The 27,975-nt window shown below is 48.7% G+C and overlaps 11 protein-coding genes across 11 annotated transcripts; 4 read left to right on the top strand and 7 right to left on the bottom strand.

The window, feature by feature from the left end:
- Positions 1 to 162: 162 nt before the first annotated feature.
- HO173_007467 (uncharacterized protein) lies at positions 163 to 1,874 on the bottom strand (the record flags this gene model as incomplete). The annotated part of the gene is made up of 5 exons (XM_037309371.1): positions 163 to 805; positions 877 to 1,148; positions 1,206 to 1,306; positions 1,357 to 1,452; positions 1,505 to 1,874. 5 exons carry the CDS (start codon positions 1,872 to 1,874, stop codon positions 163 to 165), a joined length of 1,482 nt encoding a protein of 493 aa, XP_037163831.1.
- Positions 1,875 to 4,397: 2,523 nt separating this feature from the next.
- HO173_007466 (uncharacterized protein) lies at positions 4,398 to 7,004 on the top strand (the record flags this gene model as incomplete). Its single annotated transcript, XM_037309370.1, has 8 exons — positions 4,398 to 4,483; positions 4,629 to 4,699; positions 4,749 to 4,768; positions 4,902 to 5,032; positions 5,181 to 5,193; positions 5,247 to 5,390; positions 5,539 to 6,237; positions 6,405 to 7,004. 8 exons carry the CDS (start codon positions 4,398 to 4,400, stop codon positions 7,002 to 7,004), a joined length of 1,764 nt encoding a protein of 587 aa, XP_037163830.1.
- A 235-nt stretch (positions 7,005 to 7,239) lies between these two features.
- HO173_007465 (uncharacterized protein) lies at positions 7,240 to 9,242 on the bottom strand (the record flags this gene model as incomplete). The annotated part of the gene is made up of 4 exons (XM_037309369.1): positions 7,240 to 7,418; positions 7,527 to 8,843; positions 8,893 to 9,174; positions 9,230 to 9,242. 4 exons carry the CDS (start codon positions 9,240 to 9,242, stop codon positions 7,240 to 7,242), a joined length of 1,791 nt encoding a protein of 596 aa, XP_037163829.1.
- Positions 9,243 to 10,278: 1,036 nt separating this feature from the next.
- Positions 10,279 to 10,533, bottom strand: HO173_007464 (uncharacterized protein; the record flags this gene model as incomplete). The annotated part of the gene is made up of 1 exon (XM_037309368.1): positions 10,279 to 10,533. The coding sequence occupies one exon, from the start codon at positions 10,531 to 10,533 to the stop codon at positions 10,279 to 10,281; it is 255 nt and encodes an 84-aa protein (XP_037163828.1).
- A 111-nt stretch (positions 10,534 to 10,644) lies between these two features.
- On the bottom strand, positions 10,645 to 10,992 carry HO173_007463 (uncharacterized protein; the record flags this gene model as incomplete). Its single annotated transcript, XM_037309367.1, has 2 exons — positions 10,645 to 10,767; positions 10,813 to 10,992. 2 exons carry the CDS (start codon positions 10,990 to 10,992, stop codon positions 10,645 to 10,647), a joined length of 303 nt encoding a protein of 100 aa, XP_037163827.1.
- Positions 10,993 to 11,869: 877 nt separating this feature from the next.
- Positions 11,870 to 13,087, top strand: HO173_007462 (uncharacterized protein; the record flags this gene model as incomplete). Its single annotated transcript, XM_037309366.1, has 2 exons — positions 11,870 to 12,974; positions 13,029 to 13,087. The coding sequence occupies 2 exons, from the start codon at positions 11,870 to 11,872 to the stop codon at positions 13,085 to 13,087; spliced, it is 1,164 nt and encodes a 387-aa protein (XP_037163826.1).
- Positions 13,088 to 13,394: 307 nt separating this feature from the next.
- On the top strand, positions 13,395 to 14,055 carry HO173_007461 (uncharacterized protein; the record flags this gene model as incomplete). The annotated part of the gene is made up of 2 exons (XM_037309365.1): positions 13,395 to 13,804; positions 13,962 to 14,055. 2 exons carry the CDS (start codon positions 13,395 to 13,397, stop codon positions 14,053 to 14,055), a joined length of 504 nt encoding a protein of 167 aa, XP_037163825.1.
- An 806-nt stretch (positions 14,056 to 14,861) lies between these two features.
- On the bottom strand, positions 14,862 to 16,244 carry HO173_007460 (uncharacterized protein; the record flags this gene model as incomplete). Its single annotated transcript, XM_037309364.1, has 2 exons — positions 14,862 to 15,276; positions 15,343 to 16,244. The coding sequence occupies 2 exons, from the start codon at positions 16,242 to 16,244 to the stop codon at positions 14,862 to 14,864; spliced, it is 1,317 nt and encodes a 438-aa protein (XP_037163824.1).
- Positions 16,245 to 16,695: 451 nt separating this feature from the next.
- Positions 16,696 to 18,017, top strand: HO173_007459 (uncharacterized protein; the record flags this gene model as incomplete). Its single annotated transcript, XM_037309363.1, has 4 exons — positions 16,696 to 16,723; positions 17,228 to 17,237; positions 17,541 to 17,880; positions 17,949 to 18,017. The coding sequence occupies 4 exons, from the start codon at positions 16,696 to 16,698 to the stop codon at positions 18,015 to 18,017; spliced, it is 447 nt and encodes a 148-aa protein (XP_037163823.1).
- An 844-nt stretch (positions 18,018 to 18,861) lies between these two features.
- Positions 18,862 to 23,227, bottom strand: HO173_007458 (uncharacterized protein; the record flags this gene model as incomplete). Its single annotated transcript, XM_037309362.1, has 3 exons — positions 18,862 to 20,130; positions 20,180 to 23,053; positions 23,132 to 23,227. 3 exons carry the CDS (start codon positions 23,225 to 23,227, stop codon positions 18,862 to 18,864), a joined length of 4,239 nt encoding a protein of 1,412 aa, XP_037163822.1.
- A 1,291-nt stretch (positions 23,228 to 24,518) lies between these two features.
- HO173_007457 (uncharacterized protein) lies at positions 24,519 to 27,726 on the bottom strand (the record flags this gene model as incomplete). Its single annotated transcript, XM_037309361.1, has 4 exons — positions 24,519 to 24,853; positions 24,909 to 25,027; positions 25,088 to 25,424; positions 25,485 to 27,726. 4 exons carry the CDS (start codon positions 27,724 to 27,726, stop codon positions 24,519 to 24,521), a joined length of 3,033 nt encoding a protein of 1,010 aa, XP_037163821.1.
- Positions 27,727 to 27,975: the final 249 nt, after the last annotated feature.

Raw genomic sequence — 27,975 nt, 5'->3', positions numbered from 1 at the left:
TCACGGAAGACAATGACAAGCGCTTCATCCCATGTGTATCAGAGTACTCTACTCCTGCAATGCGAACGCAATACCCATGCACCTCTCAAGCACCGCACTTGTCCGGCTCATTTTCCCTCCCTCCAACCACCCATTGGAAACAACACTAAGCTACATCCCCACCTAGTAGGTGAATCGAAAATTTGGATGGTCATCGCCAAGGTTTTCTACCTCCTCTCTGGGTAGACTCAGCCTGGCATCTCTCTCGCCTCTCTCCCTCCTCTGGTTTTCAAGTCTCAGACCAATGGCAAAGACTGTGCAAGCGATTCCACACATCCAGATCAGTGCCAGTGAAACTCCATAACCGACCGGGTATCGAGGTCTCTGGTTCGTTACGTATATGTTGCTGGCGATGATGCCGCCGAAGTTGCCGAAACCAATCTGCATGGCCGCGTTGATGCTCCGTTTGTAGTGGCCGCCCATGTTATTGCTCAACCATACCAGAGTGATGGGCTGAGTGATGTAGCCACCAGCCATGACGAGATAGACGGCAAAGTAGCGAGTGCCGACCGAGACGGACTCTTGCGCGAGGAGGATGATGTATCCAATGCTCGCGGTTACAACGCCGAGCATGGCGAAAGCATAGCGATGGCGGAGACGGTCCGTCAGGAGGGCGGACATGAGACACGTCACTGCGGCAACAATGTAGATCGGGATCGAAAGGACTTGTGCACGGACGGCAGTCCAGCCCAATTCGCTGAGAATTGTTGGAGTGAAGAAGGAAGTGCTGTAGCCCGTATTATTGACTCCGAGATACATCAGAATTCTGTGAACTCATGAGCCAAGATGGAAGAATGCGCATGGAATCTGTGACTGGGGAGCAGGTGGAGCACATACCCTATGTAAATCTTCCAGTCACCAAAGGCACGCCGCCTGGCTTTGCTGTCCAATCGGTCCATTCTAGCATCTGCCGCATCTTCGCTCAAACGACGGATGAGCAACTGCCGCTCTTCGGCGCTGAGGAACTTGGCTGTTTCAGGCCAATCGACGATGAAGAATCTGGAAACGACGGCGAAGAGAAAAGTGGCGAGGCCTTCGATGATGAAGATCCAGCGCCAGCCATCGTAGCCACCGATCCCAGCCATTTTCGCCAAAGCGTATGCGAGAAGCTACAAACAGAGTCAGGCTGGGCGGCAGGAACTGGTAGGGTCTTGTAGGGTACGCACCCCGCTCCATGCCCCTGCCAAGATGACGGCAGAGAAGAACAAATTGAACCTCCATTGCAGTTCGTATCGGCGGTAGTACATCGACATCAGGTACATACACCCTAGTCCATGTAAGCAATGTCTGGATCCCGAGTTTGGCGTATCATCTCACCCGGGAAGAAGCCAGCTTCACACAGCCCGAGAAAGAATCTGCACACAACGAGGCCAGCGTAACTCTGGGTGACTCCCATGCAAACAGTCACAATGCCTGTGTTCAAATGTCAGATCGGTAAAGTGAACTAGAGACAGCGGATCTATACCCCAAAGTATCATGATAGAACTCAACCACGTCGAGGGCGCGATCTTCCTGATCAAGAGATTGCTAGGCACTTCGAATAGGATGTAAGGTATAAAGAAGACGAAAAGAGCAACGTTGTAATCTTGGCCTTTCATCTTGAGGTCTTTTTCCAGGCCCTGGAGACGTGCATTACCAATGTTGATTCGGTCGATGAAAGCCAATGAATAGAGCAAGGAAAGCACTGGGATAACATGGAGGTCACATTTGCGGATGAGTCTCTTCTCGACAGCTCGGTCGATGGGTTCAAGGTGAGGAACGTCATGGCTAAGGCCATCTTCAGAAGCGCTCATGCTGCCAGGAGAGCTGTCAGATAGGACTGGCTTCTCACACATGCTGATATTCATGGCCGAGTGGCCACGACGAGTTTAAGAGGATATTGTAGAGAAGAGGAAAGTGCGATTGGGCCCTAGTCGATGAGAAGGTACAATTTGCGAGATTCTAGCTCTAGGAAGTGAGGGCGTGCCGAAGATGTACAGTAGGGGTTGCCGCACAGCTTGAGCTTGTGAATTTGTCTTAAATTAAATAAAGAACAGAGTGACCAAAAGACACAGAAAGGAGATATACGTTCTACTGGCCCAAGGGATGATAGCATTCCAACACATGCCTTCCGTCTTGCCGGCACAGTAAAGCCCGCCCTCACTCATGATGAGAAAAATTACACAAGCAGCGAATGTGACCGAGATAGGAAGCTAAAGCTGGTCTCCGCCAAAATTGCAGTCCTCCAGATGCCAAGGACAGAAGGACGCGACCAAAGCGCCTCAGCATAGGGAAAGTACAGCATCCCATAGGCAGATCTTGGAAGGTACGACGGCTGCGGTTGGATAACCCGATTGTCCTTCTTGAGAGATTTGCCGCGTGGTCGCAGACCTGCATCATTGGTAGTTCCGGGGAATCTGTTGCTTCTCCATATAAAGTTGGCCCCTCTTTCTGGGTTTGAGACACACAGGCTCTCTCGGTTCCTAGACCCTTCCGAAGCACAACGAATTCTTTCGCAAATCCAATGCACTCGAGCTCTTTTTCTTCAGCTCAGAGCCCCGCAATAACTTCGGTCTGGCCAGCAGCGCGTAAGAAGGCAGGTAGTCCCATGGGCCCCGCATCGAATCATCTTCGATAGACACAGTCGCATATGCCGCTCACGTTCTTGAAAGCCTATGTTGCACCGAGCATGGCCGAGTAGGTTCAGTCAGAGGAAGAAGAAGGAGCTTGGTCAAGGGGTGATCTCTCTGCAAATTTTGGTGGCGCAGGCGTCAGCGCCTAGCAGCGCTTTGGCCTCTCTACTCATACTCCTCGCAGGACTGAAGCAATAAGTACAGTTTGTATGTATCAAGCTTGGCCCTTTCCATGCCAATCCGGCTGTGTTGTTGCATTCGAAATGTAGTCCAGCTTGAAAATGCTGTCGGTTACTCGTACCGAGACGTGAAGGTGGTTTTGGCCGTTGAAGTGGGCAGCTCCACCATGATGGCACTAAGGTAGATAGTCTCAGAAAGGCCCCACGCAGTGGTCTGAGTAGGAAACCCTGCCAAGCCTCATTTTTTTGGTGGTTTGGCTGATATGAGATATTCACCCCTGGGTATATATTAGCATTGGTAGGTTTCGGGGTAGCTTTGACCCGGAGCGAGCTACCCCGGAACTATTCTAAAGAAACTTAATAATCTATAACTTCGATATATTATTACTCGATAACCGAACCATCACTTTTTATAAAAATTTATAAATATATTCTTAATATATATAATAATAATATATCAAATTTTCTAAATTTAAAGTTCGAAGTCTTTAAAGTTATTAAGCTTTTTACTTTTTTTTCTAAAAATCTTAAAATAATTAAATAATTAAATAAATTAAAAAATAATATTAATAAAACTTCATATATCTCTACTTATATCTATAAATTATAAAATATTAATTTAAAATTATAAATTAATTAATAAATTAACTAAGATAATAGCTTAAATAAATATATTTTAAATAAATATTTAATAAATATTAATGTATAAAATCTGGCCCAGAGAATTCTATAATAATATTCTTAAATAGACTTATAAATATAACGAGTATTTTGATATTATTTTTGGAATTTTGTCGGTACGCGTTAAAGAATAAGAGGGGGGTTAAAAGTATAGTTTTTAAAACTCTAATTTAAATCTTCTAAAAATAATTAATTAAGATATTTTATTAAAAATCGAAAAAAAAATCTAATTCTACGATATTTAAATAGTTATTTTATAAAAGAGTATTTTTTAATTAGAGTTCTTAGTAAAAAGTTATATATAAAAGAAACTGTTTATTTTCTATTTCGGTCAATTTTGGTGAGGATCCCATACAAAATAACGGTCAATGTAGCGATTCCGTGGTTTCCTACTCAGACTCTACAGGGGGGGTATGACGGAATCGGCTCGGCAATATAATGTTCCGGCCCCCCCCCCAAAAATGTAGAGTCTGAGTACTGAGGCTATAAGGTAGAGACCCTCTGATGTCTCCGTCTCTTAGGCCCCAGCTCAACAGATAAAGTACCTTAGGTAAGGTAGGTACCTTAGGTAAAGTAGGTACGTACCTTACTTACCTACGTTAGCGTCCTCTAGATAAGGTAGGCGATCATCCGTGCTTAGGTACTAGTACTAGTACTAGTACTTACTCTAAGGACCCCCGCCTTCCTCTCGGACCGCCTTTTAGAGCTTCCGACAAGAGAAGCCGTGTTTTACATGTCATAATATTATTAACTCAGGTATCTTTGTATAGAACCTACCCTAACATAATAAGGCAGATATTTGATTGTTTACAACCGTTTTCATTGCATCTCTCATCCTGTACGAATACGAGTAACTGCTTGGTTCCTGTGCTGCTGATTTCCCATCATGTCTGAAGCTTGGTGGAAAGAAGCTGTCATCTATCAGGTCTATCCCTCGTCTTTCCTTGATACCAATGGAGATGGATGGGGAGAGTACGTATTGTCCGAGTTCATACTCCTCTCTTAATCCACGTCTTGAGTCGTAAGACATGCACTGGCAGTCTTGACTCTCGGAACATGTTTCAGCGCTCCATATACCCCCTCAGATAGGCAATACTCACTACGAACTTTTATCCAGTGTCAAAGGCATCACTTCCAAATTGGATTACCTTCAACAATTGGGTGTAGATGTAGTATGGGTCTCGCCAAGTCAGTTCCTATCTCTCTGCACAGAGTGCATGACTAAAAACATCGGTAGTATACAAGAGTCCACAAAAGGTATGCATTCTGGGGCACTCTCTTCTTGCTGCAAGCCACCTTTCTCAAGCCACCTTTCAGTTGCATGATACGCTCGGGACTCGAAAGCTGCATTTTCGCCTGAGAAAGAGATGCTGACTCGAGAACCTCGTAGGACATGGGATATGATATAGCAGACTACAAGTCGATTGACCCGATATATGGAACCATTGAGGATGTTGATAATTTAGTCTCCGAACTGAAAAAGCGAGGAATGAAGTTGATGATGGATCTCGTGGTGAACCAGTAAGTATATTCAGCGACCCAATTGCTTCCACTTGGCCCAACCTTGACTCTTAAGACATGTCCTGGCAGTGGTGTTTCTGTAGCCGCGTGTCGATACTCAGACTTCCCTTGTGAAACGGCAGTGCTGACTCCAGAACCCTTTTCGCAGTACATCGGATGAAGTACTGCCATCATCGGCCTTCAATGTCACCTGCCGCCTTGCTAATCGAAGCAGCATGAATGGTTCCGACAGTCTCGCTCCTCCCTGACCAATCCAAACCGCTCCTGGTATATCTGGAAAAAGCCAAAACGAGACGCTGCAGGAAATCCTTTGCCACCAAATAATTGGTCGCAGATCCTCGGCGAAGCGAACAGCGCCGTAAGTCTGCTTGTCCGAGTGTCCGCTCCCCTATGCGTACCGCATTTTGAGTCGTAAGACACATGTAGCGAGCATCCGTACTCCTCCACTATGTCTACTCGGTCGAACAGAAGTCTAAAGAAGGCATACTGACGCCGAAGTCTTGAAGTGGACCTATGACGCCAAGACAGACGAGTACTACCTCTCTCTTTTCACGCCCGAACAACCTGATCTCAATTGGGAGAACCCTGAAGTTCGGGCAGCAGTACACGACGTGATGAAATTCTGGCTTGAGCGTGGCGCTTGTGGGTACCGAATGGACGTGATCAATCTGATCAGCAAAGACCAGCGCTTCCCTGATGCAGAGCCAGCCCTGGGTCCAGACCGCAGGTATCATCCTGGAAGCCAATACTATGTGAATGGTCCGCGAATGCATGAGTACTTACAAGAGATCAAACACAAGGTTCTGCAAAAATTTGGCGCCATCACCGTTGGCGAAATGCCTGGGGTCAGTGACATCAATGAAATCATCCGCACCGTGGGAAGCAAAAGCGGCGAACTTAATATGATATTTATCTTCGATGTTGTAGAGATAGATACTCAACCAGGGAATGTCAGGATGACCCTTCATGAATGGAGCGTCAAGGATCTCGCCAAAGCAGTCTCCAAATGGCAACGAGCCATGTTGGAGCATGATGGCTGGAACAGTGTCTTTGTGGAAAACCACGATAATCCACGATCAGTCTCTCGATATTGCGATGACAGCGACGCCTACCGCGAGCACGGTGCAAAACTGCTCGCGCTCATGCAAACCACCTTGAGCGGCACACTCTTTGTGTATCAAGGTGAAGAGCTGGGCATGAGAAATGTATGGCTTATTTCGGTGTTTATCAGTCCTCACATACATCCCTTCCTGAGTCGCAAGACATGATCGAGGGTAGAATATGTTTATGTCTTTGATACTGCTCCCAAGACCTGTTTTGTAACTCAATGCACTCCTTGATGGAAGAATGTTGACCTAGAGACTTATGATAGGTGCCGAAGTCCTGGGACATTATGAAGGAATACAAGGATATTGAATCCATCAACTTTTGGAAGAAAAGCAGGGAACTTTACGGGAATGATCCCAAGCGGTTAGCAGAGGAACGGAAAGTTCTGGAAAAGAAGTCAAGAGATCATGCGCGCACACCAATGCAATGGAATGGAGGCGCCAATGCTGGCTTCTGCGAGTCCGGCGTCGAGCCGTGGATGAGGGTGAACGATGACTACAAGGAGGTCAATGCAGAGAAACAGCAATCTGCCGACGACGAAGAAGAGCTGAGTACATGGCAGTTCTGGCAGCGAGGGCTGGCAAATCGGAAGGCACATTCAGATTGCTTTGTATACGGTGATTTCCATGCCGTTGGTCCAGAGAGTGATGAAGTGTTTGCGTATCTGCGGCTAGGCAAGAAGAGCGGCAAATGGCTGGTGGTGTTGAACTTCTCGGGCAAGAAGGTCGATTGGAACATCCCCGACGAGCTCAAGGTCGAGGGATGGATGGCGGGGAACTACCAAAAGGGTAAGCCTGACAAGAGAATGGAGCGTTCCGTTGGTCTGAGACCGTGGGAGGGAGTTTTGGGGAAATGCATAGATTAGGACAGCCGATAGAGTCTTGCTAGATAGTAGAGTGTGCGAACACTGCAAGTTTTCTCTACTACGTCTCGCTGCCGTTTCGGACCGCTTATCTCCACTCAAGTAGCTCAGCTGGCAGCTTGCCAGCGGGCTTTCTGATATCGCAACGGCAGCCACCGTTATGAGAGTATGCAGTAACTACCCAGAGTATGATCTTGTTTGCATTCCATCTTCATGAGGAGCGGTGGACTTAACATTATCAAACATAGTCCTGGAGTTTCTCCTTGAAAGAGGGACATGAGATCACGCCTATGAATTCAAAGAAGGACAAGCCCGAGGCCAACGTCCACTTGAAAAGAGTATTAGGCTGTTCTTGTTGGCCAGTAGTTGGACATACTTGTGGGACATCGCCACTTACGAACTCCTTCAATACAGAGACTGGAGTCAATGGTCGTCAGAGGTGCTGCAACAGCCCCGCAACAAAAGCCTTTAGATCGTCGGCAGATACCAACACCTTGATATTCAACCTTCGGCACTGTACCTCACATTTTCCTTCTCTCTTCCAGTCTCTGCCTAGAATGACGATTATAGGATAGCCGATCATATCCGCATCCTTGATCTTCCAGCCAAAGTCTCTCTTCCGATCATCCAAGATAGCGTCAATTGGTTCCTGGGAACATTGGCCCTTGTTAGTAGTGAGCAGATCGTAGACATCAGCACTTTCGCTCTCCGAGCCTTTGGTTGGGATGATAATTGTTTCGAAAGGTGCCATGACTCGTGGCCAATTGAGGCCTTTGGAATCTGCGAGGGAGTCGGCTACTGCTGCGATTAAGCGGGAGACACCAATCCCATGGCAGCCCATCTGTACCGTGACAGATTGACCTGGGATATTGGAGACTTCCCGCTGTCGGTCTTTCTGTGAAAGATCTGCATCGATCGTAGCTTCCAAAGGTGCGCTGTATCGGGTACCAAGATGGAACGTATGGCCAAGCTCTACAGCACTTTCAACTTTCAGACTGCCATCGTCACAATTTGGGCAGAGGTCGCCAGTATCAATTCTGACAAGATCGACCACCTTGTCTGCTTCAGCACACCAGTCCTGCACAGGAACTTCCACGCCTCCAATAAGAGTTGAAGGTGGATTGAGGCAAACCGGGGGAGGTTGCTGCAAAAAATATCGCATGTCAACCACTCGTAAGACGCGAGCTTCTTTTCGGTTTTTGTCTTTAGTGGTACCGAGAATTCGTTCAGCGTTGAAAACTGCCAACGGGTCTTCGACGCCTAGATCGAGCTCCGGAAATACCCTTTTCATTGCGTAGGGGTTGATCTCAGCCTTCCGGTACCGTTTACCAGCTACTGCTCGGATTTCGACCTCCTGTGGTAGGGACGCGTATACTAGGGTGCTGCGATCCTGGCTGATACCAAGCCATTGGTTCTCCTTATCATCTGCCTGAGATTCGGGGTTCCACTGCTTCCAGCTAGAGCTTTCCATTCCTTGGGGCGTGAATCCTTCCTCGTCCGTGCTTTTGGGATGTCTGTGAACTCGAGTGATCCTGCTTTCCGCAACTTCTTCATTAGCGACGTAGTCGCAAGAGCTACAACAGACAAGATTGTCGTCTCCCTTCTTCGATAGAAAGTGGTACTCATGGCTGAGATTGCCTCCAATCTCGCCAGAAGAGGCTTTGGCCGTCAAGAAAGGTATCTTGAACTCGCTGAAGAAAGCATTATAGGTTTCCCGTACTGTCTGGTATGTCTGAAGCGCTTGTTCAGTAGTAGCATCGAATGTATAAAGATCTTTCATAAGAAATTCCCTAGTTCGGAGAAGACCTTGGCGCGGACGTGGTTCATCTCGATATTTGCGTGCTGCGAAGTCAGCGTTTGAAAGCCTCGGAATGTAGGCAGCAATACGAACAAATTTGGTACAATCTAAGTGGCAACTCTTTGTAAGATTTGACAATACTGCCAACTAAAGAGGTGATCTCTTCTTCATGTGTAGGTGACAACAGATATTTGCCCCCCTTACGGTCTTGGAGTCTGAAAAGCTGTGATCTGCATGTTAAAGATGTTCGAGGCAGAGCCACAGAGCATGTGTGATTTGGTCTCGGACTTGCCTCGGAGCTGTTACTATCTAGCCTTCCCGTCTTCTTCCAAAGGTCTTCAGACGAGAACGTTGACAACGAAAGCTTTGATGCACCTATATGATACGTTGGTTACGCGGGGATTTCGGACGCAGTGACAATCAGACGAACCAAGCTTGAGCATGTGCTTATCAAGTAATTCTTCTACTTTTTCCTGCACGCGCAAGCCTAGAGGCAAGAACTGAAAAAGTCCAGAATGCGCCTGTAGAGCGATTTCAATACATACAACTATTGCGAAGATATTCACTACATACCTGACGTACGAAGCCGGCTCTAATTAAGAGCGAATGGGAATCTGCTGATCGCGTTGTTAGTGATCTGGCGTAGCAGAGGTGTAGTTTTCGATACCTTGTGTGTGCTCTGTGGGAGCAATCCCCCCCGTTGGCACCCAGAATGCAGACAATCGCCTTCTGCCATCGTCCTAAAGAACTTCAGCTAATCGATTACAATTTCAGAAGAGACTTGCTGACATGGTAAAAGCGTAGCCCCAAGTCATTTTCAGGGCGGGAGCAGCCTGGTAACCTATAGGCTCTAGGCAAACAATAAGAGCGCAAGACTTTCTCTGCTCGAAGGAACGTCTTCATCCAAGGCAAGGTTCGATACGAGAGATACTACGTTAGTTCTGACCAACTTTAAACACTTCGCGTTGCGATTTGAAAGGCCTGTACATAGTCGGGAGATTTACGAAAGAAAGTCGCTTACGGGTTTTTTGATTCGATAAGCAATGTCGGAAATGCCAAGGATACCCGCGCGGCAGTTGCTATGCCAACCTAGAGTGTAAACAGTCAATCGAGTCTCCCCCTTGCAATACCATTAACGCTACGAGACCGACCTTCTTTCTGATTACTATATAGAATCGTTTTCAATCGGAAAACCATTGACAAGATACGAGCCTCGATTACAGGAAAAACCCTGGTAAGGCCGTGGGGCCAACCCTCCAGATCCTGTTCCCTCAAGCTCCGGACAAGATACTTGGGATCTATTGCAGCAATTCAAGTAAATCTGTTGGGCACATCTCTTGGAGAAATTTCATTCAAGCAGCCATTTCTGTCACTACCAGCAGACATGCGGGCCCTCGTCGCTTATGCCCTTACCGCCTGCCTCACTCTCAACCCTGCCCTTGCAGCCCAGTACACACCCTTCTTCGCCTCTAACACGGATCAATCTTCCAGGCTCGAAGGTCTCATAAGTTTGGATCTCTTTCGTCGAGACTCCAAATGTCCCATCTCCTGCTCCTCGGTTGGCAACAGCAAAGCCTGCTGCCCTAAGAAAACCAACTGCGCCCTCGACGAAGCCGGAAATGTCGCATGCTGCCCTGATAATGCCGATTGCACAGGGACAGTAGGGCCAGCAGTAGCGCCTTCCACAGCATTACCGGCCGCGGGTACTTCAACGACGGCAGGCGCAGCAGCCATCACGCATGCAATCACTGGGACCAGCACAGTTGCGAACAGCTATTACCCCTTCCCATTTCTTCCAACAACATACGCCAATGCCGCTGAGTGCACAACCTCTTATTCGAGCTGTCAATTAGAGTCCGCAAAGTGCACAGGGGTCTTGGAAGGAGGTGGAATGGGTGTGACAGTCTCCGGCCCGGGTGGAGGTATTACGCAACAGGGGGCCATTGCACCAGTGTCGGCGGAGTCGATCTGTTCTAGTCTGAGCGCCGAAGCGTGTCATGGACTAGTACTTACGCAATGTTCGACTTTTGGTGGTGCTGCTAAGACAGCGGCGGCCGGGACGTTTGTTGAGGGAAGTGCCAATGCCGCGCCAACAGGATGTGCGGCGGCTTTGTATGGCGTAGGTATGGGAGTAGTAGTAGGACTGGCGGGTCTAGTCGTGGATTGAGAGAAAGACAATTTGATCTTTCTCATGTTGTCCATGTCAATGATTTGGGATATGCTAGAATCAGCGATTGTTTGATGACTGAACTTTTCAAATGGGAGCGAGGTTACATGGGCACGGCGACGGCAGGCAAGCATGAATGACCACGTATGATCTTGACTTTTTTTCAGCTTTACTTTTCTCTGTAAAAAGAATAGAGAAGCTGGTGTTGGGTAGATAGCCACCAATACTTTACGTACGTAATGAGACTTGAGAACCCAAGGCTTGGGAAGGAATTCGTCCCCAAATACTACGACATTACAAGTAAAAAAAAGTCATATCTTGAGAGTAATTTTGCAGCGGAAACGTTGTCCCTTAAAAATCGACTCCAAATAAAGTACTCTAGGGTAGGGTCTGAAAGTACTTATTGGCATTGGCTGTCCTGCCAACACTGAAACGCTAAAAGTGGAAAAACAAGCGAAAATCATTCGCCCCCGCCATTCCGCGGACAACGAAGGAGGGCTCAACCACGGTGCAGTCAATTGCACAGATGAAGATATAGTGAATTGACTCACCGTCATCAATCTCAGCCTCCTCAGTTTGACGGTAGTTGTGTGACTTCGTTGTGGTGTGCCTTCTCAGTGGTCGAGTGTGCGGGAAGCGGTGGCTGGGAGGAGGGGGGTTGGGCGGCCAATTTGGTGGTGATAGAAACCTGCCCTTGCAATCCCTTACTCTTTCGCATATCTCTCTCTTCCCTCATAATAGTTGACGCTCGTTTTATCGACTCGTTGTTGCCGTCGCAATTGTTGCTGATAACGAAGTGGAAGTTGACAGAGACAAACGGATTTGGGCTTCTGCGGAACCACCAAAACTCAAGCGCTCAGCGCTTCCTCCATTCCTCGCGTCGACCATATACATTCCACGGAAATGCTTTTCTCACAGCCACCGACCCTCCTCTCCCTCCTCTTCTCCATTCTCTCTTCGACTCACACCTCGGATGCAAGACCTAATGCTCGAGACAGAGAGCTGCTCGAATCTCAGTACCATTACCTCTCTGAACGAAGCTGTGCTGGCAGCGTGTGTGGATGGTCAGGCCAACTGTGCTGTACTTCCGAGCAGGCATGTTCGACGAATTCTTTGGGCCAAGCCGAGTGTGTAGCCAGCTCAAGCGCAGACACCTCCGGAGAAGGACAATGGGAATACTACACCACGACCTACGTGGAGAGCGAGCTAGTCACGATGACGTCCACTTACAGCTCCTTCTTTGCCGCTGAGAGCACGACTACCGCCGCTGCTGCTCCCGTCATCTCAGCCATCTCATGCGACAATTCAATGAATGAGAGCCCCTGCGGCACCATCTGCTGCGCTGTGGGGCAATATTGCGCTTTTGCCGGCCAATGCGCAGCGAGCAACGGAAACAGTGACCTCAGCAGTTCCTACTTGAACTCTGTGATATCCACCACCACGGCCGCTGCCACCAACACAGCTTTTATTCGACCAACCACCAACGTAGCAACAACGGTCACATCAACCGGCTCTATGACAACGACAGTGCCTTTCATGACAGCATCGGCCTCTGCTTCAAGTGCAAGCAGCGCTGCCGGCATGACCGCCACAACAGCCAACAATGGCCTGAGTGCCGGCGCGATTGCGGGTATCGTCATTGGCGTCCTACTCGGTTTATTCTTACTTTTTCTCTTCTGCGCCTTCTACTGCTTCAAGGGTCTGCTCGACGGCATACTGAGCTTCTTCGGCCTAAGGAACAGGAGGCGCAGGGGCGAAGTTATCGAGGAAGAGCGATATTCCCACCATGGGCGTACATCGGGAGGCGGCGGACGAACGTGGTACGGTGGCACCGCGCGGCCGGCGAGAGTCGATAGGCCGAAGCAGGATGGTTTGGGCGGATTCTTGGGTGTAGCCGGGATCCTGGGCGCCTTGGCAATTTTCTTGGGGTTCAAGAGACGAAGGGATAGGAAGGCGAAGACCGAGACAACAGCGAGCAGCTATTCGTATAGCGATTATTCCAGTGAAAGTGAGTCACATCTAATCAGTCAACTGCCTTCTCTATATGCTGACCTTTTCTCAGGTAGCGAGTCATCAGATCGAAGGACACGGGATACCAGGAGAACAACAACAAGACGATAGTAATGGCATGATCGATCCAGGGGACTCTGTGTATTTGAGCGGGCTTTTTACATTTAGCGGAACATGGATTTGCATTGGCAGGGAGAGTGCACCCAGAGAGCCAGGTCATCGTCAGCTTTCGACGACTGAGAAGGATTGACAACATAGGAGATGTATATAGATTTTTCGGTCAGCGTTACGTGGCCCAAGCCCGAACGTGCCCGTAATGAAACCATATAAGCTGGGGATATCTGTATATCAGGAATGATTGAGGTTGAAGGCGTGTCGCACGTGAACCGGAGAATTGGGAAGTGCCGCTAGATTCGATATGCCAAGCCGCGATCTCTCACTGCTCCAGCCTGGTCTCCAAATTGACCTCACATCTCTTCACCACGACACTGCTTACAGACAAATCTGCTCAATGCCTCCTATACGCCCCCAAATCCACCTCTTTAGACCGACCTCCCTCCTCTCCTCACATCCAGCGCGATATTTTCCACCACCACGCCCCTCAGCGGCTCGCACCCTCGCCTCCACTCACCCGCCAGACGTTTCCGAGCACCCTTCGCCAGACACAGCTTCACACGAGAGCCACTATGATCCACCATCCGGCTGGCTTTTTGGAATCCCTCCGGGCGAGAAATACAAGAAGGAAGGATGGGAGAATGCGTGGGTGTATGGGTATTGGGGCAGTTTGCTGTTGGGGATTGTAGCTTATGCTTATAAGCCTGATACTTCGTAAGTCCTTTACAGTTCTGCATCGATTTCAGAGAGGGAAGGAAGGTGTGGGCCCGGAGGACCGACCTAGAGGACCGAACCCCTGATGACAATGATATCAATTGACTTCGCATGAAGCGAACGGAATGTTTGATAGAGCGCTGACAGCTGGCAACAGAATACAAACATGGGCGTTAGAAGAGGCAAGGAGAAGACTGGAAGCGGAGGGTATATTACCGGATCCTGACGACGAGGCAAAGAAACAGACATAGAAAAGGCTATCGAAGGATCGGATGACCGGATGATCAGAGGGGACGACTCGTCAAAGACCTCGAAACGGACACGTTTGATTGGTCTTTAATTGGGATTTCGAGGAAGTACTAGGGTAAAGAGTGTATATAGGTGCTGCACTGCCGAATTTAGGTGTTGGACAATGATCTCTCTTCAAACACTGCCAAACTTATCCTCCGCGATCTGTGGTTGGAAATCTCTTTTGGCATCCAAGATCATACCAGTGAATTCACATGGCTGGAGATGGAGAAAAGGGCATGTGGCCTAGCAGGATGGAAGAGACTCTGCGATCCACATGATGGCCAAGGGGAACATGCCTCCAGAGAAGGTGGTGGGCTTAAACAAGCGCCTCGAGTACGCGCAGTACATCCATTCACTCTCCTGCCAAAAATTACTGTGCTACCATTACCATTTAAACTGAAAGCGGTGGCAATGTGACGTAGTAACGGGTCAGACGTTGGGTTTGTAGACAGCACAATGATCTCGCCCGCGTTGCTTGGCAATTAGTATGCAATATCAATCGCTCTTCCTATCAAAAAAAAACATTTCTTACATACAGTTTTCAAGCGGATAACAAGGACATTTAGGGTGTTTCCACTCGGTGCTGATATACTACGGATTCTTTCTACTGCGGATACTGATGATATGTATCTAGCAGAGCGCCTGCAATATTGTGATCACTGACTGACGTTCGGACTTGTTTTGAATAGAAAACAGCCACCATTGCATGCCAACTCTCGATGCAAGCGCCGACCGTACAATGCACGAAATGCTAACTTCACTCTGGTCACTCCTTTTTCGGCCTTCCGAACGGGCATCCTTTCATCCGCTCGCCAACAAGCCTCTCCCTCGACGCTCTCATATAGTCCACCCCCTTCCCTCTCATAAAGTCCGGCCCTACCTCAGGTATCTTATACCCCGAAGGCCGATACTTATCACCCTCGTCCCCTGGCACTGGCAACCCCATGATCCAATCCTTCCAAGCCCGGATTCCGTATCGATTAAACAAACTTGGTTTTACATACCACGGATGGGTCTCATAGACCCTCATGTAGTATGTGCCAGCTTGTGATGGCTCATGGGTAGTATTATGGACACGGAGGAATGGAGGGCGGGGGAACATGAGGTAGCGCAGGACAAACTTGCGGACGGTGAAAAGGGTGGAGACGAGGACGAAGTACAACTTCCTTGGTTTCTTGTACCTGGACAAACGACCGTCAGATAATAAATTTAAGGGCTGTATGACTCATGAAAATGAAGATACGTACATCATTGCCGTCCTTAACCTATCATCCATCAACGCACCGACAATTCTCCTCCCGTGCGGTTTCAAGAACCCGGGCATGCTGTATAACAGAATCGCCACGGTCTGGTCCGCAGTCTTCTGGTTGTTCTTATCTGGCACCATAAACCGCTTCTCATACTCGGCGGACCACGCTTTCAATTCGTCCAACCACTGGAGCCCATCTATCCAACCCTGCCCTCCCTCTCCACCACTCTTCAAATTCGTATAAGAAATTTCCATGGCATCACCAATGGCCTTCCAGAAGGTGCCGATTGCACACTTCTCAAAGTTCTCGAGATTTCGCCATTCGTACTGATCTATCCAACGCGCGGGTTCGCAAGCGAAAAGCGCGAGTGTATAGAGGAGGTCATCGTCCAGGATCTTACCGGATTTTTGGTACTGGCTATGTATGTAATTCATGCGACCGATAGCCTCTATGCTTCTGGCACTTGTGGGATGGTATCCTAGAAACTCAGCGAGTAAAATCCCTGTATCCGCGTACCGTTTCGTGGCGGTACTTTCCTCACTCAACTGACTCGTTTGTACAAGCAGCTTTGAGATGGTTGGTATGCCATAGGTGCGAAATAGTGCAAATTGCAGACTTTTTTCGAACGTAAAAGGAAATTCGAGCTCCGCAATGTCCAGCTGAATCAAATAAGCATCTTCATTGGTCATAGAGGCAAAAGAGGTGCGCGTGGGGTAGGGATGTTCAACGCGGGTTGAGCGGAGGTGACGGTTGCGGAGACAGGCGACGAGTGTGAGGTAGGAGAGGCCAAAGAGCAGGTAAAGGTAGGGAGAGAATGCGAGAAGTGGTGGAGGGAGCTGGTATGCAAATGCGTCGCTATCTGTAAGGTTGCCTATACTTCCGGTGAAGTCTTCCCTCATCTCGCCACCATTCGCGATGCTCGCGCTAATATGGTTTTATAAGTTGTTTTTCAAGCTCCGTGGTTGGTCGTTGACTTCTCCTTGTCACAAGAAGAAAACAGTGATCATGGGCTTGACTGTACCCTGGATGATGAATAGAAGTTGTTCACTTTATGGCTGCGCAGTCCAAGTGAAGTCAAACAAGTACTCCGTTAGCATAAAATGTGTTTATGTGGGCGTCTGTAATGGCCGAAATTCGAATGGCTTCTCGTCGGATACACGATTTATGATATGTATATACAAAGTAGCCGTAATCATGGTAAGATCTTACTTCTGTACATGTAGGTATACTCGTACTTGGAGTCAGTCTTGGGTAGAAAATAAATGGAAAGCACCGCAACACCATTGTACCAGCGCCATTAAGAATCGAACCTAATACGAACTAAATACCCCCAGCAACACGACCACAACCATGAACCAACAGGCGTCCGCCTCGGACGGTAAGTTAACCAACAAATATTTTCCGGCGTGAAAGCACTGGGGGAATTCGAACCAACGGCTATTCTCGGTTCAGAACTTTAAAACCTAAGGCTAATACTAGCGCTGCCAGAAAATCAAAAACATCGCAACGCCATAATCGAACCTAATACGAATTAAATACCCCTAACAACCAAGCCCGCGTTTTAGCTCCCGGCTTTGGTCACCACTACCCAAGGGACCCTAATTGTTGGGGGTATTTAGTTCGTATCAGGGTTAATTCCTAATAGCGCTGGTACAATATTAATGGTGTTGCGGTGCTTTTTATTTTCTAGCTTGGCATCAAGCCACTAGGTGCTAGGTAGGCCACTGCTGCTGTCGCGAGCGTGGCTCAGGGTTTCTCTACTTTCTACCCTTCGCAGAGTATTCATTCATATTATCGTTAAAGAGATGAGGTAGTAGTACTGTATCACCAAAACAAATACTAGACCATGCGAGTTAGAATTCTGCTCTTACACTGTCTTCAGGCCTCTTCTTGTACTTTCGCAATTTTATCATCGTCCATTTCCCAACCCTCCTCGTCTGTCACCGTCCAACCAACTCCACTTCTCTAGTAGAAATAGTGAAAGGCTAGCTCACTATTCACACCGACATCCAAGTAAACGAATATCATGTCCACTCAGCATTGAGTCACCTGTGCGCTTTCTCACATCATCTCGTCTACCAAATCGAATCCAATCATGTCGCCTACCATCGTAGATTTGACCGTGTCAAGCCCCGCTGTGACAAGGGTATCTGAGGAGCGGCAGGAGGAGATTGCACGTTTGGAGTCGCGCGAAGTCTCCTGCGTGTACCGGAAGAACAAGTCAAGCATAAGACGATAGACCGGAGAAATAGAACTGAAGATGATGCGGATCAGGATCAAGACGAAGACGAAGACGAAGACGAAGAAGTCGGTACCGACACTAGAGATGATGAAGACGACAGCGAAGATAGCGATGACGTGAATGGAGAAGATGATGGTGGTGATAAAGAGGAAGAAGAGGACCGTCCCCACATCTTCTCCAATGGGGCTCCACTAATTCAGGCCGACGGTGTCAAAAGGTTGCGATCAAGGTCTGCAACCTGCACAAATTGTTCGGAAGAATTCGACGTGACAGACAATGGAAAGGACAGCTGTGTATGGCACCCCGGTATGTTCAAACTAGCTTCTCCAGATACTTGCCTCTGAGCTAAATGATTCTGTAGGCGAGCGAGAGCCTGACTAGCAAGCCGATATATGGACAGATCACGATGAAAATTGCCATGGCCGAATAACTGATCTAGAGGAAGAATTCCCTGAAGATTTTACATTTAGCTGCTGCGAGCGTGTAGGCACTGCTGAAGGCTGTACGATTGGGACACATGTTGAAGAAGAGAAAACATATAAGCGGGCGAGGTATTGAAAGGATGGTGTACTAATTTCATTGCGCATATGGACTCGTTGAATTCAACAGCTGTCACTTGTATTTGTGATACGACATGATACTTACAGGATTGCCGATCACTTATCGCGTACTCAGAATGTATTCTGGTCGCTACCTTGAGACCTCGTGGTTCAACGAGAGGCGTTGGGAATTGTCCTGGCGAGACAAATCTTGGTCGTTTTAGGTAATCGGCATGCTTGGATCTGTGATATATCAGGGTGACTACCGTACATAACTGATGTGAATGTTCCGGGATGCATACTATGTTGCTCTGTCCTGCCCATGATAGCGACGCTGTTGATATGTCTATGAGGGAATACTAACACTCAAGAAGGCGAAAGAACTTGATGTAAATGCCGAAAAGGTTATGTTACAGCGATAGTGCTACGTATGCTACCTGTCCAGCACCCCTCCCAGAGACCAGTTTTGTTGTAGCCGAAATGATCCCAAGCATATGTGCTCCGATAGACATTGCGGAGCTCCAAACGAGCGCCATCTACTTTTGACGTCTCATGCTCATTATTCTTCTGTACCGCTTTTACTCCCAAACGCCGATTCATGCACGCTCATGACAAGGCTTCATCCCAAACTGAACAAGAAGCTCTAACTCCCGTAAAAGATGAAAGGTGTTGTTTTAAAACATTCGGTCCAGAAACGAACGAAGAGTATCGCGCGACTCCATCTAAGCCCTTGTCTCAGTATGCACGCTGCGGCGGAGCTAACGAGGATGGCCCAGGGGCATGGCTGTTTTCAGGGCCCTGGTCTGCTTGTAGGTGGCCTGACTGCGAGCGCTCATTCTCACTTGAGATCAGATCGTGCGAGCTTGCTGCGGGATGCACCTCAGTGCCCTCATGACCGTCGAGCTGAGATCTACCATCAGATGGTGAAAACCTCATCGAGCTGCCATCCTCGCTTCGACGACCAATGGGTGACCATCCGGCCACACTACCAGCAACGATGCCTGCCATCGCAGCAGCTGGGCCAAATGCAGAATTTGACCGTGATCTTGGTGACCTCCGCTGGGCCGATCTTCGGGACTCAGGAGTGGGAGGTAGCTGATTGCTACCGGGGTCGCCTTCCCCTTGCTCCCCAGTAGGTGTTTGAGGTCGCGAGTTGGTTCGCGATCTTGATCGAGATGAACCGCTTCTGGATCGTGGCAAGAAAGTCTCTACTGGATGTTGAAGCTTATACCTAAGCACGTTGAGACGTCCACCACGGAGCTTCTTCAAAAACGTCAACTCTTCTCGAATATCTTCCAACGCGGAATGCCATTCGTACTGTCGCTCCTCGTCGGACACCAGCAACTTAGGTGTTGCTTTCCGGATAAACCAGGATGGTATCAGCTTCCTTATGAGGTCGTCTGGTATCATGCGGATCATCACTGCTACAGGTATAGAAAGAAATCCTAAGACCACGGAGTAGCCCCATTGAGCACCATTTAGTCGATGTGTAGAGAAGGCGTCACCACCGATGAACACGATCATGATCTGTCCCCCAACAATGATGAGCTGGATGCCAATGAAGAAGTAATTCCGCTGTATGCCTTCGAAGATGTTCATCTTGTTGTCGATGCGTCTATTGTTGTACTGGTTGAATATTTGCATCCACACGAAGGTATTGAAGATTAAAGTCTGCAATTGATTCTGCTCACGTTGCGTTTGATACGAGAGGAAAGATGCTCCAGCAAAGTACAGCACTAATGTAACAATAAGCTGGAATACCGATTGACCGATGATCATCTTCCACATGGTCAATGTTATCAACGGTGCAGACTTGGGCTCAGGTTTTCGATCCAGGATGTTGGGTGTGGGGGGATCGGTGGCTAAAGCAAGGGCGGCGAAGGTATCCATGATGAGATTTACCCATAGCAGTTGGACAGCTGTCAACACCGAGGTCTCAGTACTGCTGGCAACGGCAGATATGAAAGTCAAGACCACGGCAGTGATGTTGACTGTGACTTGGAACTACAGATGGTTAGCCAATGTGCTTGAGAATTTGAGGCGGGTAACGAACCTGGAGGAACTTCTTGACGGAGTCGTTGACAGCTCTGCCCCACATGATTGCTTTGACAATAGAGGCAAAGTTGTCGTCCATTAGTATAATTGCCGAAGCCTCTTTCGCCACTTCTGTCCCTGCAATACCCATAGAAAATCCCACGTCGGCAGCCTTGAGCGCAGGCGCGTCATTCGTACCATCACCTGTCACAGCAACAGTTTCTTTCAGCTTTTTCAAATGTAGAACCAAGGTCCGCTTGTCACCGGGACTTGACCTAGCAAGCACTTGGAGGTTTGGGATAACTTCATCCTTCTCCCTTGAACTTAGTCTTCGGAAGGCGGGACCTTCCATTACTACACCTCCAGCCGTGTAGATTCCACATTCTTCTGCAATAGCTTTGGCAGTGAGAAGATTATCTCCTGTCACCATGCGTACTTTGACCCCAGCATTTTGACATACACGAACGGCATCAGCAACACCATCCCGCAGTGGGTCTTGAATACCAACAATTCCAAAAAACACCATTTCTTTGAATACTTTCTCGAAGACGGCGAGGTTTTGATCATCCTCCTGAGTTGGTACGCCTCGAGGAGGCCACTGCTCAAAGTCTCTGTATAAGAGCCCGATAGTTCGTAGCGACCGTGAAGCATAGTTGTCGATGATCTGTTCAAGAAACTCGATGCTTCCAGGCGTAATGTCTCTTTCTGACATCTCACGGGTGGGATCCTGAATGATCTTCGAACATCTTCCGAGCAGAATCTCCGAGGCACCTTTGACAAACATTCGATATCGCTTTTGGTCTATCTTAACCACGGCAGCCATGCATTTTCTCGCCGAATCGAAAGGGACGAATTGGACGACGTTGGCGTTTGCCCTTTCTTCACTCACGGATCCCATGGCGAGATGATCTCGAGCGAAGCTCAGCAGAGCTGTTTCTGTTTTCGATCCTACAAAAATCTCTTGTCCGCCATCATCCTCGCCTTCAAAAGCTGTCGAGTTTACCGCTATAGATTGCTTTAGCATCTCTTTCACATCATCAGCGAGTATGGAGACGAAGTGCGACGTGGACACATCCTGAATATCCTGTTCTGCTGAGACAGTTCTGCCTTTGGTAGGAGAATCAGGTGAATTCGACGCAGATGTTTCTGGGCTTCTTTTGTCCCCAAATCGGGCTGTAGTACCCAATATGCCGGCAACTGTAGACATTCTGTTCTGCGTCAAAGTACCTGTTTTATCTGAGCAAATGACTGTCGCATTGCCCATCGTCTCGCATGCTCGCAAGAGCCGAACTAGGTTATTATCCTTAAGCATCCTAGTAGTTGCGAATGCAAGCGCCAATGTGACAGCAAGAGGGAGACCTTCTGGGACCGCGACGACAACAATGGTAACAGCCACTATGAAAACTTGTAAGAATCGCTGTCCTTTTTCGCTCGCTCCTCCTTGGATGGTGTTCAGTTGAACCAGAAATCTAATAAAGGTTGCCACGAAAAGGACAAGACCAGCACCGAGGCCCAATTTGGCGATGTACTCTGCAAGAACGTTGAGCTTCGATTGCAATGGTGTGGTTTGAGAAGGCTGGCGTAGGTCCATCATAGTCTTTCCATAGCTTGAATTGACTCCGACTGCAGTGACAAGAAACGTGCCAATGCCCTCCGAAACTTTGCTACCTGAGATGATGAAGCAGTCTATCTTAGCCAGGCTGCGATGAGATTCGATAGCAGCATATAATTCGTCACCCGACTGCTTTCTGAGTAAATCTGATTCACCTGTAGCAGACGATTCGTCACACTTGAGGTTATGTCCGGAGATATAAATACCATCAACTGGTATCATGTCTCCAGGCTCAAGATGCACAACGTCGCCGACTAGGATGTCGTGCACAGAGATCTCTCTAGATTTTCCTGATCGAATGACCTTGACATCCCTGTCTTCTTTCTTCCTATTCAGCTTGACGAACTGTCGCTCCTTTTGCCAGTCATTTGCAGCGCCGACGACAACAACTATTATAATCGCTACCATGATGGCAACGCCCTCGACCCACTCCACAGGTGCTTCACCGTTTGGCTGAGGGGTCACCGATTGATATATACCCAGAGCCAAAGATATAACAGCGGCAACGGTTAGCAGTATCAATACTTTGTCGTTGTATGCCATCCAAGCAAGCTGAAATATGCTCTTGGTTTTTTTTTCCGGCAAACGGTTGTCTTTGAAAACGCGTTTGCGGTCTATGAACGAGTCCTCTGATAATTTCCTCGAGGTTCCGGTTGTTGTCGTTCTTGATATAAGCCGACCTCCTTGGTCTTCAGAGTCTTTGTCCTGAGAGCCAGCTGCTACAGCCTGATCGAAGCCCACGCTCCCGTCGAGTTTCTTCTCGTCCAAGGACAACCCTGCCAGTCTGTCGGTCCGGAGTCCTTTCTCAAGGCCCCTCAATCCCCCCAACGCATGAAAAGCGGCGAAACTTTTCGGGTTGAGCAATTTGTTCAGCTGGCCTGGGGAAAACGCAAATTTGTTGTCTTCGACCTGAAAGTCCGTTTCCGTGCCACGATCCGCTTTCAATGCCTCTTCGTTATTGATTATATTATCGTTACTAACTTCAGTGCTCGCTCTGCCCTCAGCCGTCGAGGCTAGGGAAGGCACCGAGGTCTCACCACTATATGTTGTAGGGGAATGGCCTGGCTCTTCCGAGTCAACGGAATTTCCCCTAGAACGAGAATTTGGCACGGCCAGAAAGTTATGAGGTCGAAGATCAGTCCATTTGGAGGTGGGGGTTGAGACATTGTGGGCAGATGTGGGTCGATTGCTTTCGAAAGAATGCGCCGCTCGAAGGTCTGTCCTCGGGGACTCGGTTAGCAAAGGGGCAGGCTCCCTGTCCCGCTCTTCGTTCTGTTCAGCCTGTATGTATCGCTCGGTCAGCATTATAATTCAGGAAAATGGAAGGTCTTGTTGCACTTCGGGCGAAGATAGACTAACAGCAGAGGTATTGATTGTTATTGTGGGCGCCCGTGGCCGGCGTGGGGGGTGAGGTGGTGACGGCGATGTACAGCCATTTTTCCCAACGTCCGTCATGGTACGCTCAGCGGCCTGACGTCCGGGATGTATGATGGAGAGTGTCCCCTTCGCTCATAAGTATGCAAATAAGCGTGTTGGAACGGCGCGGAATAGTGCCCTTGGGTAAAGATGCTACGGTTTGGTTGATGAAGTCGCGGATCTTGGTCTGACTGGATAGTGTAGGCGTATGCTTGAGCTCGACTTGGTAGATTCAGTGAGGAAGGTGCAAGTGTCGAGGAAGTCAATAACGCAATGAGCCGCGGCTTCCAGCAGCGCTTCATCAGTATCGGCCCTCAGACTGAACAAACATACAAGAGAGGACATACGGATTCTGCGGAAGTATTGGCCAGCACAAGTTTACCGACTGCTTTATTTCCAAGTCCGCCGCCTGTCGGTCTTTTCAGATCGCTTCCCACTGCTCCTCCTAAGATGATCCCCCTCGGATCTTCTTTGGGTGTGGGTCATGGGCGTTGCTCTTTCGCCGCCGGGTTTCCATGAGGTGACGGATGGTCAACACCCTCCTAATGTCCGGATGAAGAGGTCGCCGAAAAAGCAGAGAGACGACACTCCTTGAACAGGCGGCATTACAACGCTGTAGACAGTATAGGAGTATTGAATTTGGAGTTGGGGAGCCAGATGATCCCTGTCAATGGAAAGGTCGACTTTGCTGTCATTGCTAGCGTCTTGCACAGCCTCGATTTTTCGCACTACTTGCTCCCTCCTCCTCTCAAAATGCAGAGACCATTTTCTGGCGGGCTGGCGGCAAATGATACTGTACTGTTGAGTGTTATTCCACCTTCCTATTTCAACTTTGCATTCGCAATACTGATTTCATTATTATTCTTATTGTAACAACGATGGACGCTTTTTTCCCCGTGGCGAATATTCTGTGCGCGACTAGCTTTGACAGTAGGGAATGCTACGAGAATAATGATTCGCTTGCTGCCTTGGCAATCTTTTCAGCTTGGATCCTTCGATGCAGGTCCCACACCAGGCCAGCCGCCATGATTCAGAGTACACACCGAGTACATGCAAGCAAGACTTTGGGTACAGAGACAACCAGAAACGGCATGTGTATCACTTTCAACGCGTCAATTGTTACCCCTTCCGCAGATACAAGTTGCCTATGGGATGGATTGCGTGCTAAGCGCTGACCTTCATCCACACAATGAGCCCTGCATGAAGAGAGGGCTGTGTTCTCCTCCAAGTGGTGGATCGCTTTGATGATCACCGTCTTCAACGTTACTAATGCTATGGGTTGAGCGCCAGTCTATAATAACTACATTGAGCATTGCCGAAATGTCAACCCCTAGTCTGCCGGCGCCCTCACTGTCCACAGGTCTAATGTCTCCCCGTTCCTCTTCTTTTTGCTTTTTCCCGCTTTTGCTCCCCTATCATCTGCTCTGATGATCGTCTTACTCAAAATTGCAAAAGAATCAACAAGCTCAGGCATCCTCTCAGCGGCCATGAAGCACTCAGCAAGCCCAGAGTCTTCAGCAGCGACCAGAGCTGCCAAGTCCATGCTCTTCAGTAGCAGATCACGACTAAGGTAGTGCGAGCTGAAGTTCAAGACCATGTTGTAAGCAAGCAAAACCTCGGGTAAACAAGCTACCCGTATCTGCCTGAAGTCTGCCTCGTCTGCATCTAATTTCACCATCAGGTCGTGCTTCAGCTGATGCATGATGTAAGACGCACTCACCATTATTGGGGTTTCGCAACCATCCATGGAGTAATGGCTCGATAGTCGTCTCAACCCTTTTGTAAGCCTTCTGAAACGAGTCTTTCCAGACTCTGATATCTTGGCGTTGTTCGATGTATCTGTCGAAAGTAACCAGATTTGTTACAGATTACTCATTGTGGAACTTTGGGTGGACTTACTTGACAGCTTCATCGGCAAGGTTCTTCCATTCCTCGATCGCATCGAGGGCAGCAAAAAGGGCTTCGAAGTCCCTAAAGGTGGTTGCTTGACTCAGCATGAGCTCACGATCGCTTTGGGCAAGTTTCGCAGACAGGCTGCCCGATCGTTGCGAGCTTTGTGCGTGGCGTGATCTGGTATTCTGACTCCTAGTAACTGGATCGCCCTCGTCATCACTCGAATCTTGGCTCTTGCTAATATCTACCGGCTTTCCCAAGACATCATTGGTCTTCCCAAGAGATATTGTAGAGAACGGTACTGTCTGCGACAGGCGTCGTGCGGCTGCCAATCCGTTCGACCCTAGAATGAATGTCGATGTTAGCGCTCGCAGAGAGAAAAGATCATCCTCTACAGACTTACGTAACAAATGCTTGTATATCACTACACCTATCGCCATAGTCTGCTGCCAATGGAAATCAAGTAGCATATACCACTCAAATCCGTGAATTAGGTCTTCTTGGTCACCTGTAACTTCATCACCGATGAAGCCGGTCTGGATAGGACGGACGCTTGACGCGTCCTTGCTGGTCTGCTCAAGTATCCTCAACGCAGGCCACTCGCTCTGCGTAAGCGGCGTATCCGTAATAATCAACTGCAACTGCATGCCAAGGACACCAGGGACATCGATTCCAATCTGATTCATCAGACTCATCATTGTCTGGCGCTCACGACGATCTTGGATTGCTGGTAGCTGGCGGCCCAAGCAAACTATCGATGTTTGATATGAGAGGCGGGAGGCGTAGAGAGGCAGTAGTTGCTGTTTGCCAGCTTTGCTAAGATAATCCACGTAAGCGACGATGATGCTTTCCATGGCGGAGCGGCGTTCGCCGTCCCCAAATTGGAATCCGAGATCCTGGAATACAAATATGATATGCGTTAGAAGACGGAGAAGGTCATGATCCGCCATGCTGATTGGTGCTGTAATGCTCCCCTCAAGAATTTGATCGTTCCCAAAACGTTCAAGAATCTTAGATCTCTCTTCAGCGTTAGCTGCTTGTGTAAGTCTGACACCATGCTTAAAGACAAAATCGTCAAAGGTGTTTGCAATCAAGCTGCCCTGCAACATCTTGAGCGGCTCCCTCGCTTCTTCTCTCGTTGTTTCCAGATGCTTCATCTTCTCTACAATTTGATTCCCGGATTGCGTACGTTGACCGCCAAAGACAGAGAAGTTGAATGAACCATGCTTGTCGTTCAGAGTAGCTGGCACCCTGTCCGGAAAGCTCGATTTCAGATAACGATCGAACGAGTGTAGCAGGTAAGAGTTATAATGAGCGAACAGATAATCGTCCCAGCTGCGGCTGACCTTCAAGACACTCGGAAGATATCCGCTGAGGACTCCGTACACTCCATTCTCGTACTCGTCGACACTACCGTCTTTCGCAGCAAGAGCACAGGCCTTGCGCCATAATGCTCGTGATTGCCAACTTGCTGGTGAAGAGGTGGGAAAGCGGGCGTTTCGAGGATCTCCACGCATTGCTGTAGCCCTCCAGCCGTCCCCTCTTTCATGACACCAATCCCGGACATAATCCCAGTCTTTCCCTCGTCTTAGCATTTCCCAGCACGCGAGCCACGTAGCACGTTCAAAGTAGTAATCTTGCTGCTCCAGACTTCTACCTTGACGGGTGATTGCATCTGGATCCAGCTGAGTAACCAGGGACTTAGTTTTCTCAGAGTTCATCAGTGACGCGTTGAGACCCGGATCATCCGGCTCAAGTGCTTGTGGCCATGATCGTAGGCGTTTCTGGAATTTGATCGCTTCTTTTGAGTACAACCAGCTGTGAGCCCACAGCCCAGACCCTCTGTCCGCGCCCACTTCAAGCTCTTCCACGACCTGGTCAATGTCTTGGCCCAAACTATCCGCGCACTTCTTGAGCCATTCGACTACTGTATGTCGTTCCCATGCTTGGTCGTCCGATGCTAGGAACCTATTCCAAACGTCTTTCTCTGGGGAGTACCGATGCACTTCAGTATCCTTGCTAGGCCTTACGAGATGCGATTCGCCGTCAATATTCGTCTGCGTCATTCCCCTTTTGGGATATTCAACCTGGAGCATGAGGCCAACCAAGTCCCACGTTTGTTCTTCCAGCTCCCACCTCTTCAAGTCTTCAACACTAGTCATCATACCGCGGTCCTTTCCATCTTCTGCGGGAGGAGGCCCAGGCGTGGACTTGGCGCTTGAGTTTCGAAGCCTCCGTTTCGTTGTCTTGGAAAGTTGTTGCTGTCTCTCAGGCGCGTGCATGCTCTGTAGGCGGCTTACAGTATCTCTGGCAATCTTTTTGTAAGCGTCGACGAGGGGCAGAACGTCGCCACAATCCTTCCCATGCTTGCGCTTGTCTCTAGAACTAAGACGGTCGAGGTTCTCTGCAAATTCTTCGACTTGCTTGCCGACACGGTCTGCAGTAGCTTGCAGTGGGTGAAGTGCTCGATGAACGTCGCTAACGGTTGGGAAAGTTGGTGATTCGGTAGTGGAACGCTCCGAACCATGGTCAGACTCATCATTCATACTGGCATCCGAGAACTCATCTTCAACGTTGTCACCGGAAGCTTCTGAACGGCGAAGGCTGTTCCAGCTTCCCTCCCTAGGCATTAGCCTTGGAGGCATATCAGTCAATTATTAGGATATGAGAGTTTCAATGAACGGTTGCGGAGCTGCAAGCGGATCTCCCACAGCTCACCCATATATTTTCAGTGGTGCAGAGGGGATTTCCAATTCAATTGTGCCATGTTGACTGAGCAAAGTTGTAAAGTAGCGAATCGCGCAAGACGCGTCTATAAACTGCCGAGGAAGTTCGCTTAAAATTTCTTGTATTTAAGGAGTAGTAGACATGCCTTTCGGACTTTTCCTTTCTAC

The sequence above is a fragment of the Letharia columbiana genome (assembly GCF_014066305.1).
Source record: "Letharia columbiana isolate WasteWater2 chromosome Unknown Sc0000024_s0, whole genome shotgun sequence".
In the NCBI taxonomy this organism is placed as follows: Eukaryota; Fungi; Ascomycota; class Lecanoromycetes; order Lecanorales; family Parmeliaceae; genus Letharia; species Letharia columbiana.
Note: the sequence above shows the minus strand (reverse complement) of the source record. Positions and strands in the feature narration are given on the sequence as shown.